A 13270-nucleotide genomic window follows, 5' to 3' on the forward strand; every position below is an offset into this window, starting at 1 on the left:
ATGGATGGAAAAAGAATGTTTTTTTTTTTTAATTCATTGGGTATTTGGTATTTGTTATTTTGACACACATTTCAGGTTTGTGAAAAATTACACCCTCTGTGATTCAACAGTTGCAGCAGGCCAAACTGTGATTTCATCTAATTTTTTATTTACTGCCCCGTCGTAATTGATGGCAGCTTTTGGGAGAGTTGTTTTTGCATGTCTCCGGACTGGCTTCCGATTGGACCATAATGAATGTGATAGTGCGTTTGTCCAATCATCTACTGAAAATTTTTGGAAAAGTCCTGCCCTGCTGGAAAGCATTAAGGATTATCACGTGGTATTTGAATGTCTAAAATGGATATAAATCCCTGTTGATGAGTTGTAAAAGAGAAAAAAAAAAAAAACATGTTTCAAAAGTGCCTAATTATGTTATCTTTCCCAGGCACACATTTCCGACCCACTTTTTGATCCTGACCCACCAGTTGAGAACCACTGATTTAGAAAGTATCCCCTCTGCTCACATCAACATGCAGCATCTCCCCCTGATCAGGACCCAAACACTGCGGCAGTCTCTATCACATTCAGAAATATAAAGTTTAGCCTTTACGATACCATAAAAAACTTCAGCCACTCTTATCGCTGTAGATTTACTGAAAAGGCTTTGGCTTTAATTTGTACTAAAGCTCTGCTGAGCTATAAGTTGATGTCTCTTTTATTGGATCAGATTCATGAATATATTTTGGAGACACACATCCTGAGGACGAGTGTTCAGTATGCACGCCGTTCAACATGAAAGTCTGTCTGAGGCTTTTAAAACTGCTGCCTGGATCCCCAAAGAGGATCAAATTACTCATTTTTATGACAATCTGAAGAAGAAAGAGGAGTTCTGACAGCGGGAGTAAAACTTTCTGTGTTTGGAAGAAAACTTTTCAAAAGGTGTTCAAGGCAAATTACACAGTCTGAGGGGAAGATTTGGAGTGCAGAAAGACACTTTTACTAATATTCAAATAAACAAATCGCTTCTTAGCTTAGGAAATCAAAGCAGGAAAAGGTCACAGGGTAAAAGTGGAAAGTTTAAGAACCAAAACAGGCTGCAGCTAATGCCAAAGTTGACTCCAGAAACTTTTATATACAAAGAAAGGAGTGCTGGGCACAAAGACTCATAAATCAACCTAAAGGAGACTCATTTTTACCTTGAAGATAGTTTTCAGTGTTTTCTAAGGGTGTTTTTTGAAGACCAGAGATTCAACTTTTAGTCTTGTAATTTTAGTCAGTGCACACCAGTTTTAAACTTGACCAGATGAAGGGGTTAAGGCTGGTTTCACATTGGGGAACTGCACCAAGATCCAAATACTCCTGATTTCAAACTAGTATGTGGTTTATAAAAAACACGATTGTAGCTGGGAGGAATCACAGTCGGCAAACAAACCTCTATGATCTGATTGGTCAGTAGCCCCAACAGGTTTAATGGAGCAATGCAGGGATGACACCAGCCAGACCAAATCTCACTACAGGTTTTTGGTCTTTTTTAGTCGTTTTCCTCTTGTAATAACTTCAACTAATTATCTGTTCTACTGCAGCTCATTTTACTAATGACAACACTGCAGACTAAAGTCTCTGTTAAAAAGCTGATGATCTCCAAAAAGCTTTGTGTGTTCAGCGCAAAGGGATTTCTGTGTGTCTGCTGCGCATCCTCACTGCTCTGACCATCATAAACAAATAAACAAAAAAAGGCCACAACTATAATTCCTGCTTCATTAAGATCACATCTGAAGTGATTTCTGTCATCATAACAATAAAAAATTGTTGTTAATACTTTGAAAGAGGAGACAAATCATTAAAAAATGTCTAATCAGTGTTTGGCCCATAAATACAGGTAATAGGACGGGCCTGACTTGATGTATCAGGTAGAATTTTGGGTCTGATTTAGCCCCTAGAGGAGCGGGATGGGCAATGTGCCCAGGTGAAAAGGCTCTTGTAGAGCCAAAAAGCAGCATATAAAGTGCTGAAAGAGTTAAACACAAACTAATTTTCTGACCAAAAAGCTGCTTTATATACACTTTTTTTTAACTAGTTTGGTTTGTTTAGGAGAGGAGGAAACCTCTTCAGATAATCTGGCTTCTGGCAAACCGAAAAATAGATGAAGAGTGAAGGAGAGATAACCTAAAAACAAGCTGAACATCAAAAATTAAGCTAGCAGCAGTTCATCTCTGAGCTTCTTTTGATGTTCTCGATCCAACACTGAGAAGAAACATTGATTTGTTTTCATGTTTCAGACCTTAGAAGATAATTCAGCCTGGAGAATAATGAGCAGTCATTCTGAGAAGCTTTAAGTTTAAAGCTCTGTTTTACACAGGAAGAGGCCCAGAGATGAGAGACTAATCTAACCTAGTAACAGCAACCATGAAAGGTGTGATCAATTAAATCAGTCAGATCATGCATGTGAATGAGGTGTAGCACTGATTCACAGGTAGATAATCAATAAAAGGAGTGATGACTAACCGGACTCCTGAGCAGGTGCTGAGAGCCACCCAGGACTGTGGATGTCCGCTCACATGGCCGTGGTAGAAGCAGTGATCCTGAAAGAGAGAAGAGCTCAGATCAGTCCATCAGATTCCACACAGAGGGAGGCTCCAGAGGCTGTGATAATGTTTATGCAGAGCGACCAACAATGAATCGATCTGCAGCATCGACTCAGGGTGTGAGTGTCCCTGAACCCGGCGTGGCGTTCCTGTTTCAGGTTAAGAACACGACTCACTGTCCCTGAACAATGATTGTTAAAGGATGGGTCGATAGACAAACACAGAGCTCTTTAAGGTCTGGGGGGTTCAAACTGAGGCTGCAGATCGGACACTCAGCCATCAAGAGGAGGAGGAGGAATCAACCTGACAGGGGGAAACAGAAGATTTGGTGGCTAACAGGGAGGATGCTAGGGGTTCAGTCAGGGTAGAGGAAGGAACATCTATGCTTTTCTGTGTTCCTATCAAACAGGGACGTGCATTTTTAGGAAAAGAATCTAAATCTAAAAATAAAACCTGGCCCAATTTTAAAGATTAGATACTCCAAATATTCCACAGTCAAGTAAGACTTTAGAGTAAACAAGGAAAAGTATCGTCCTCCTTCCTGGTTTCTTTTTCTTTGCATATTTGCCACACTTAAAATTTTCAACTCATTAAACTAATTCTAATAATAAACAAAGATAACCGGAGTTAGAACAGAAGTCAGTTTCTAAATGATGATTTGTTTATTAAGGGAAAAAGACATCCAAACCTACCTGGCCCTATGTGAAAAAGTCATTCCCCTAAACCTAATAACTGGTTGTTCATCCTTGGCAGGGTTTTCAAGCATCAACTGCCTGTTTAAGGTTAAGCATCTCATTCAGATTTAGGTCGAGATTTTGATGAGGCCACTCCAAAACCTTCATTTAGTTTTGTAGACCATTCAGAGGTGGACTTGCTGGTGTATTTGGGATCATTGTCCTGCTCCATAACCCAAGTGTGCTTGAGCCTGGGGTCATGAACTGATGACTGGAAATTCTCCTTCAGGATTTTCTTGTAAAGAGCAGGGTTTATGGTTCCATCAATTAAAGAAATTGGTCCTAGAGAAGTGGCAAAAAATGGGTTAAAGGTGGCAGAAAAGTGGTAAAATGGGTTAAAAAATGGGAAAAAATAGGCCAAAACATGGCAGAAATGGAACAAAAAAAAAGCCAGAAAATGGTTAAATGTGGCAAAAAAAAGTCCCAAATAAGTAACAGAAAAAAAATTAAAGGCCAACAAGTGGCAACCAATGTGAAGAGGGTAGCAAAATTGTAATAAAAGTGGCTGAAATGTGTCAAAAATGGGCAAAAAGTGGCAAAATTGGTTTAAAAGAGGGGAAAATAGGCTAAAACATGGCTAAAATTAGTCAAAATAGCCACAAGGAATTGGCAAACGGCAAAAAACTGGGTTAAATGTGGCAAAAAAGTCCCTACTAAGTGTCAAAATGATTAATAGTAGCAAGAAAAGAGTAAAAAGTGGCAACCAATGGGTTAAAGGTAGCAACATTGTCTTAAAAGTGGCAAAAACGTGGGAAAAGTGAAAAAATAGGTTTGAATTGGCAAAACTGAATTAAAAGTGGCTAAAAGAGTTGGCAAGAATGGGTTAAAAGTGACAAACAGGAAGTGGTGTAACAGGTTAAAAAGTGGCATGAGTAAATAATCCTAACATCAGAACCCAATTTCTGGGCTCTTTTGGGACCTCCTGCATGAGTCGTCCATGCGCTCTTGGAGTCATTTTGGTAGGCCTGCCACTCCTGGGAAGGTCTACCGCTGTTCCCAGTTTTCTCCATTGGTGGATAATGGCCCTCATCATGATTGGCCGGAGTCCCAAAGCCTCCGAAATGTCTTTGTAACCGTTTTCTGACTGATAAATGTCAATGACTTTGTTTCTCATCTGTTTTTGGATTTCTTTAGATGGTGCTGTGATGTGTTGGAGATCTTTCAGCCTACTTCACTTTGTCAGACAGGTTCTATTAAAGGGATTTCTGGATTCAAAGGGTCTGGCAGTATCAGGTCTGGGTGTGGATAAGGAAATTGACATTTTCACACAGTGCCAGGTAGGTTTGGATGGCTCTAAACATTTGTTTCAAACTCACACTCAATGCTCATTTGCATCTGTTTGTCCTTCCTCCCCAACCATAAGTCAACATTTCACATAATTATAGCCAACAAACAACCACATAATGTTTTCTAAAATAAACAACGCTAACGCTACCTTTCAGATTCCTTCCTCCTTCTTTGCTGACTTTAGTTGTTCTTTCACAGGAGAAATAAAAGCTTTAGAAACTTTCTAATACCCTGAAAACCTGCCCAAACACCTGGCTCCCCATGCTCTCTGCAGAACAAAAAGCTAAAACAGAAAAGCGAGAACAAAAGACAGGCAGAACGAAGACTTTGAACTGTTAAAGAACAAAGGTATCACACCTTTGGGGACTTCTGACAGCAGCTCTGCCTTTGGGTCCAAAGAGCTAACGCTAATGTTAAAAAAGGATTTATTATCACAAGGTTTAATTTGTGCCTTCATGTCACTTTTTGGACTTTTCAAAGAGTCCGTCGGCTCATCACAGCGTTTAATTAGCTCTTTTATTGAAACAGCGGCAGCTCTGTTGATACCTGCCAACATCCAGGAATTAGTCTGAGCCAGTGTAGACGTGGCCGCCGGCCAACAAAGCGTCTGTGTTTGGATGGACCTGTGGGCTGTGACGTGTTCAGGTCTCACTGTGTGAACAGATCGGATCATCAAACATGTTTTCAGCTCCATGTTTGAACTCTGGAGGTCGAACACTTTAGTTTGCTCTGTTTAAACAGATTGGTACAAACACTTGTGAACACAGGAGGGCCATGCCGATGTCAGTAACTAGAGAACCACTCTTTTAATGAGCCGAAACGACGACCAAACTTGTTTGGTTCAGGGAAGTTTGGTACAATAAACCCTCATCTTCCTCTCTAGAGTCCATCTAGCCTTGCTCATGATGGAAGTTCAGTAAAGAGTCGGTCTTTTGGCACCAGTCAGCTCTTCATTTGGTACCAGTTCGTCATTCTTATGTCTGTAAAACAACAGAAATGGGAAACGAGGAAACCAGCTCTTGAACAAGGTCAGCTCCCATCGTTCATGTAAGAGAGGCGGCTCCAAAGACCGCCATGTTTGTAAGTTACATATCACGACTCCCGTGTAAGTTGCAGTCTTAGATTGAGTTGTCATTTAGATTTCATTATCAGAACAAATTTATACCAACAGCCTTTCCCTTAGGTTGACTGTCCTTTGTTGGCAAATTTTAAAAAGTGTGTGAAACTGGTGAGAAGTGAAGGAAACCCTCACTCCTTTCCAGTGGCCAATTGTTTTGCATAAATGGAGGGAAAAAGGCCCCAACATCCCCAGCTTCACCAACATTCTGTCCTCTGTCTTTGTCAAGAAATGTCAGACATTTTTTCACATTTAGATTTAAAGGGGCAAAAATAGGCAACAAAGTAGAAAAAATGGGTTAAGGTGGCAAAAAACAGGCAGTGAAAAAGGTTAACAGTGGCAATCTTGGCCTAAAAGTGGCAGAAATTGGCAGAAAAGGTGGTGAAACAGGATTAAAAAGTAGAAAAAATGGTGTAAACTGCTAAATTGGGTTAGCTGGGGCCGACAAAATAGGCAGAAATTGGCAGAAATGGGTTAAACTGGTAAAAATTGGCATAACAGGTATGAAATGTGGTTAAAATTGGCAAAAAAAGTGCAACAACTGGTAATAAGGGGTAAATAGCGGCTAAAATTGGTTAAGACATGGCAAAAAAAGGCAGAACAAGTGGTGGAAAGGGTTTAAAAGTGACAAGAATGGCTTAATAGTGGAAGAAATGGACAAGGTCGCAAAATGTGTTTAACGTGGCAAAAACTGGTGGGACAAAGTGATGAAAATGGGTTAAAATGTGACAAAATTGGTGAAATGTGGGAAAAATGGGTAAAAGGAGGCAAAAAATGGGCGCAAATTATACAAAATTGATGGGCAAAGGCAGAATTGTTTAAATGACCATGTTTTTGTTTTACATTTCAGTAATTTTTTTGCATAGTTTTCATTAAAATTGGCAAAATATACATTTTCAATTATTTAAAGAATATTCATAGTTTATTTTTAAGGCATCTTGCGACCCCCTGTCAGTATCTCCCGGCCCCCCAAGAGGGTCCTGACCCCCACATCGAGAACCACTGGTCTAGTCCATAAATTTTGTAGAAAATAAAATGTGATACAGGCGTCCAGGTCTTCAGCACTCTATTGAACTCCTGCGGTCATTCAGAAACATATTAGGCCTCTTTAAAGAATGTTTTAGACAAAAGTAATCATTTCTTTCACTTGAAACATCATCTCACACACCTATGGCTCAAATTATTTCTAGGCATTCAATGTCACATCCATATCCTTGAAAAGTTACCGATATAATCATCAAACTTCACTGACGCAACGCACCAGTTTACCTGTGCAATATATTTTTATGTGTGCAACACATCTCTCTGAGGAAAGTTCTATTTTTATTTGTGCATCTCTTCACATCTACCATGAAAAACATTATTTATGTGTTACTCACATCAGCCTTTTCTCAAATGCATGATTGATGTTACCATGGAAGCGTGAGTGATGTCTTCCTTCAGGTGAAGATCTTCCTCATTCTCTTCTTCACTGTCATAACAATAAAGAATTAATACTCCTTTGATTCACTGAATTAGCTCAATTGCTCATTCCATTCTGAGTTTGAGGAGAAATACAACATAAGGTGTGACACTATGAGTTGCTTATTTCTTCTTTTCTTGTGCTCAGGACTTATTGACCTGTCTTTTATTTTTGCTGCCTTTGTCAAGAACTCTGTGATTCTGAAAAGAGCTTAAACAATAAAGGTTGTTTATGATTAAAGAAATCCTAGTTAGGATTATAGTGCAGCCATTTATTCACTAAACAAAAGAAAAGATCACAAAAGTGTCTTTGGTGAGGGTTTTACAATGATTAGTCTTCTCAATGTTTCTGATTCTGCTCTTTGAAATGGAAATACTGCAATAAAAGAATGAGGACATCTTGATAATGTTGAAATAATGAAGGTGTTCTCTGGTCATTTAAAAGACTGAATTAAACACTGATGCTGTCTGGAGCTTCAAAATCAAATGAACCATTAGTGACAAGAGGACAGGAGGAGGAAGGAGGTTTTATAGGTTTAGATAGAGTCCACAAATACAGTTAGTGGGACTCGGACAGGACAGGACAGGACAGGACAGGACTTGGACAAGACAGGACAGGACAGGACGGGACATGACAGGACAGGCTGTGGCTGTCTGACGTTTAAAAAAAAAAACAAACACCTCTGCTGTCACAGTCAGCAGGCAGCAGTAGATGGTCTAGTTTCGAGTGCAGTCAGGGCGGCACACTGGTCGGAGGTTTAAGTTCCCATCCTGGCGCTGTGTTATGCATGTCTTAACCCATTCTCTTCTCAGTTTAGCTATTTAATAAAGACAAAAATGCCCCCCAAAGGAATCTTTTGAACACTAAAATTAAAATTGATGAGATAGTTATTTATAGGTTAGCATTAATCAGCAGATATTACCATAAAAAGTAAATTATAACTGTAGAGAGACCTGCCTATATTCAAAGTCAATATCAGCTGAAATTGCCTATATATATATATATCTATATCTATATATATATATATATATATATATATAGATATATATATATAGATACAGAGCCTATAATGGCTCTGTATTTAAGTGTAAAAACAATACAAGTCTTCATTAGCAATGAAAAACAGCCTTTCTCTACAGTATATATTAGCCCATAAATACAAGCCTATATTTTATCTTTTGTAAAAATCTGCCAATAAAGGCTGATGTTATCAGCCGTTATTGGTATTAAACATAGGTCTATAGGTCTACTGACCTATATCAACGTAACTATCAGCCCATATTGAGTTCAAATACTGGCCTTTATTAACTTTAAATATCAGTCAATACGGAGTGCAAATATTGGCTTTTGATTGCAAATATCAGCCCATATTCACAGTAAATATTAGCCTTAATTGATTGTAAATAACTGCAAATATCAGCTTTTAGTATCAGTATATATTGGTTCATAAGCACTGTAAATATTGACCTTTATCAACTGTAAATATTGGCCAGTATTGACTGTTAATATCTGCAAGTAGTGACTGTAAATATCAGCCAATATTGAGTGTAAATATTAGACTTAATTGACTGTGAATATTGACCTGTACTGACTAGAGCTATAAGCCCATATTGTTCTTTATTAGCTATAATTATCTGCCAATACTGACAGTAATATTGGCCTTATTGAATGTGAATATTAGCGCATATTGACTGAAAATAGTTGCCAATATTGGCTGTAAAAATCTGCAATAGGCTGTTAGTACCAGTCTATATCAGTAAATACTGGTCTACAAGAAAAGTAAATATTGATCTATTTCAACTGTAAATACTGTCCCATAATGACTGTAAGCATCTGCCTATACTGACAGAGGAAAAAAATCAGACCATATCGACTGTTAATATCAGCTATAAAGGACTGTAAATCTTGGCCTTAAATGGGTGCAAATATGGACCTATACTGACTGGAAATATAAGCCCATATGGGCAGTAAATATCAGCCATTACTGACTGCATATACCTGCCAATATTGACTGTGAATATTTGCCTATATCAGCCCACACTGACTGTAAATATTTGCCTTAATTGATTATACTGGCCTAAATTGACTGTAAATATCAGCCATTATTGACTGTAAATATCTGTAAATATATCCCCTGTAACTGGCTGAATTTGGCTACTATCGTTTCTAAATCCTGCCCTTTCAAAGAATCTTTTCATGGTTTGGTTTAGCTCAGTGGCTAGAACAGATGTCCTAGTACAAAGGCTGAAGTCTTTGATGCACTGGTTGCAGAATAAATTCTGGGTCTTGGCAGTATTTGTTGCATATCTTCACCTACTTTCTCTCCTCATGTTTCTGTTCAAATAAAAGACAAAAGCCCGAATAAATAATCTTATAAAAAAAAATACACCAAGTATGGTAAGAATGGTCCTATATAGGTTTGGACTAGACTGAATAAATAAAAAGTATAATTTGGTTTCTAAGAGATTTGAACAAAGAAAACCAGAGATACTGAACCAAATGTATGAAAATAATACTGCTGCACAGTCCAATTTTCAGTAATTTGATGTCTGTATTTTTGATTCATCTCTCTGTGCAATAAAATGAAAATTTCTGTCTTAAAAATTCTGATGTAAGGGACAGAAATCGACTCTGATACAACCTTTAACTGCAGAGTGATGCCTCAGTTTATTCTCTGTAGTCTGAACGAGGAAGAGGCCAGCAAGGCGAGACGGTCAGGCTCCACCAATCACAACATGAGGGGAAAAAATCATCTCAAAAACATCCACATTATGTAAACTGATCCTGACTTCATAACGATGTCACAACACACAAACTGTCAGAAAACTCATCTTTGTTTTAGGATTTTTCTGCAGATGTCTCTATTTTCTATCTTTACACACTTGTCTTGTAGACTTTCATCACTTGGAGGGTTATATTTGATTATTTTGTGTTTTATATGACTTTGTAAGGATGTTTTTATCCTGCACGGTGGTTTAAACAGAATAAAAAAGCCTGGTGGAACTTGTAAGTATTGAAATAACACTTGAAAAAAGTCATAGTAATTCAGAAGAGACGTTTCAGGGTCTCTTTTTTTATGAAATAAAAACCTTTGAAGGTTTTCTCTGCAGCAATCACGGTCACAGTTGTTGTAGTTTTGTTTCTTTGTGTTGCAGAATAAAGAAATGTCTCACCTGTCAGAGTTGTAAATGTTTTTAACTCCTTTAAAGCTGGCTGTTTAATCTGGTAGTGTTTCTATAAATAGACCGACACCCTCTCTTACAAGCCTGGATGATGAAACTGACTGCAGATCAGCTGATGTTAAATGAAATTACAGTATGAGTATGTCTGGATAACAGAAGAAATATGCAACGCAACTACTCATATGTTATCAATGTATAGTTTTCCAAAGCCTGAGGCAAAAATTAAACAATTGCATCATCCCAAAGGGTCTAATTTTCCTCTGCATATATATCTTCAATAGTTTTTTTTCATACTGTGACCTTGTTGGGACCATGCATGTGGTCAACAAAGACTCAACCTACATGGCATGAAGATGCCTGAGTTGTGGTATGTTTGTAGAAACTTTTTGGACCAAGAACCCTAAAGCCAAGCAACTCATCTTCCTGGGAGCCCTTGCAGCACTTCACACCAAGGTGTGAAAAGGACACATCCTCCTTGTTAGAGGAGACAAAGGGGAAAACTACTACAGGTAATAGATTTCTAGATGCCACAAACTTTTAACTTTTTTGGAGATGCTGACAATAGTGGAAGGAGCATTAGTGGACTGACCTCTGCTTGCTCCTGGACCTAGATGAACATCAGACACTTATCAAATGCCCTAATCATAAGTAAGAGATTTAATCTGGGCAGAAACAGCTGTAGGAAGTGTTTCATCTGCATTCGTTGAAAGCCATATTTTTTGTCTTTTGTCTCTGCTTATGTGTTGCTGTCCATTTATATCCACTACAGAGGGTTCACCTAGACAAACTGACTGACAATGACTGCAGTTGAATCAAAGACCGGTCCATTTTCTTGACAAACTGGCTGTAAGAATATGGAGGCTAAAGCAATGTCACTTGAATTAAAAAAAAAAAAAAAAAAAGGTAATGAGACTATAAAAACAAAAGAAAAAAATCTGAAGTCAAAACTCAAAGACTTTAATGTATTAAACCATAAACATTAATGACCTGGGTTTTTTTTTTGCACAAACCTTTTCTCCCATCTCTTTGAGACCAAACAATTAAAAAATGTTCATTCTGTGATGAAAAGTCTTCAAAATATTCATATTTTTACAAAAGAAATCCTTGCGATTTTTGGGAATCTGAATCATTATCTAAAGTCTGCAGTGAGTCTGAGGAACAAGCTACAGCCTCTCTGTGTCTCTCTATTGTGATTCATTCACGCTCTCTCCTCTAGTTTCTAAGTCTTTGCACATGTGCTATCATCAAAGCATGACGTGACAACAGAACAGCTTGTCATTGGTTGTAACAGCCCAGTCAAAATGCATTCTGGGACACAAACATGATTGAAAAGACGTCCAGTATCGGACTTATTGGTGTAGATTTAATCTTCAAAGACCCTGGAAAGTCACCAAAGTTTCAGGTTTGCTAGAAAACATTCTGTAAGAGCCATGAAGGCATAAGAACGGCACAATGGAGGGCTTTCAGAGGAAAAAACAAAGGGCTACGATTAATGGTTCAAGATATTCAACTTTAGCTTGCTGTATACAACAAAGCTGGTCAAAAAGGGTTAAGCAATAAAAGTATCAATCTTATAATAAAAATAATTATACATATCTTAACAATAATCAAAATCTATTATTATAAATCCCAACAACTTTTGGGAAATTTTGAATTCAAATACTCCTAAAATTCCTTTCTATTAGTATTCTCCCTGTGGTATTAACGGTGCTCAGATTCAAACTGATGTCAAATAAACTTTCTCCTGATTGCCTCTTTGGTCTCTCATCAGCTGCCTTTATCAGTCACACTCCTCTCCATGCAACAACATCTGAAGTCTCTTCATCTCTGTCTTTAAAGATGGCGGTTATCAGGATCTCTGCAGACGGCTCACATCTCCACACTGTCTGAACATCAGAGCACTGTGATTGGTCCTTTGATTAATGCCGCTGTTAAGTGCTGCATCATAGAAACAAAATCATCAGTTTATCCTCAGTGGACTTTTTCTCTGCTGCGCTGCATGTTCAATTATACACGCTTATGCTTCATTTAATGACAAATTACTGCTTTAAACAAATAAAGGATGATTAAGAGCAATGCTAGGGCCAATTTTGGAGCTGCTTTTGCTAAAAAAAACTCATTTTAATTAATCCATTTTTATTTAAAAAAAACAGGGGAGAATAAGCCCCCCTCTGAGGTAAAATTGGTTTAATGATTTGTTTCTGTATGCATGTCACCTTTTTATTGTACTGTCTAATAATAATACTCTAAAAATTAAGATCTGTCCCTAAAAGTGCTGCTAATAAAGCTTTGAGCTCAGTTTCCAAACATGATACTGCAGTGTTAGCATGCATGTGATCTCTCAGAGTTGTCTCAGTTGCAGACGGCGTGTTATCATCATCCTGCTCTCCGTCCAACAGTCCACTCCAGGCTGAGTGTTTGGAGCATCTTCTGACAGAAAGGGACAAATATCAACAGAATTACAGAGGAGCCAGTGAGGCTGAATGGCTGAGAAGGTCCAAAAATGATGTAAGGAAATAAACGGACGGGGCTGTGCAGGTTCAGATTTTTGGTGGTTTCAGATTGGGAGGCTTGTTTCTTGTGTGACGGCTGCAGAGTGTCAGCTCTGGCTTTCATACCAGGCATGTGTGCTGCATGTTGACTGTGCCTCTGTGCTGTCACAATCCAGTCTTTCTTCATAAAATTTACCTCAATAAATCTCTCTACAAGTGATTTGATTGATAGGAGAACTAAAATGGGATAAATTCAGAATAAAAGCTTTCTGTACAGACAAGAGGAGATTCCAGGCTTTTATCAAGAAAAGCACAAACCAGAAGTGTAACCCTGGTAACTATGGTTCTCTTTGTATCATTTCCCGTCTATTTTTGCCTAGATACATGAGAAGTTTGTGGTAAAAATAGGCAAGCCGTCTATTCTCGATTCTT

General features: G+C 38.1%; 1 protein-coding gene across 1 annotated transcript in view; it reads right to left on the reverse strand.

The window, feature by feature from the left end:
* The window catches only part of adam19a (ADAM metallopeptidase domain 19a), a 253726-nt gene that overhangs the window by 77408 nt on the left and 163048 nt on the right, over positions 1-13270 (reverse strand). The window contains exon 5 of the mRNA XM_041779714.1: positions 2485-2561. Within this exon, the coding sequence (XP_041635648.1) occupies positions 2485-2561 (77 nt within the window). The remainder of the gene's footprint in view (positions 1-2484; positions 2562-13270) is intronic.

The sequence above is a fragment of the Cheilinus undulatus genome, linkage group 22, assembly GCF_018320785.1.
Source record: "Cheilinus undulatus linkage group 22, ASM1832078v1, whole genome shotgun sequence".
NCBI lineage: Eukaryota > Metazoa > Chordata > Actinopteri > Labriformes > Labridae > Cheilinus > Cheilinus undulatus.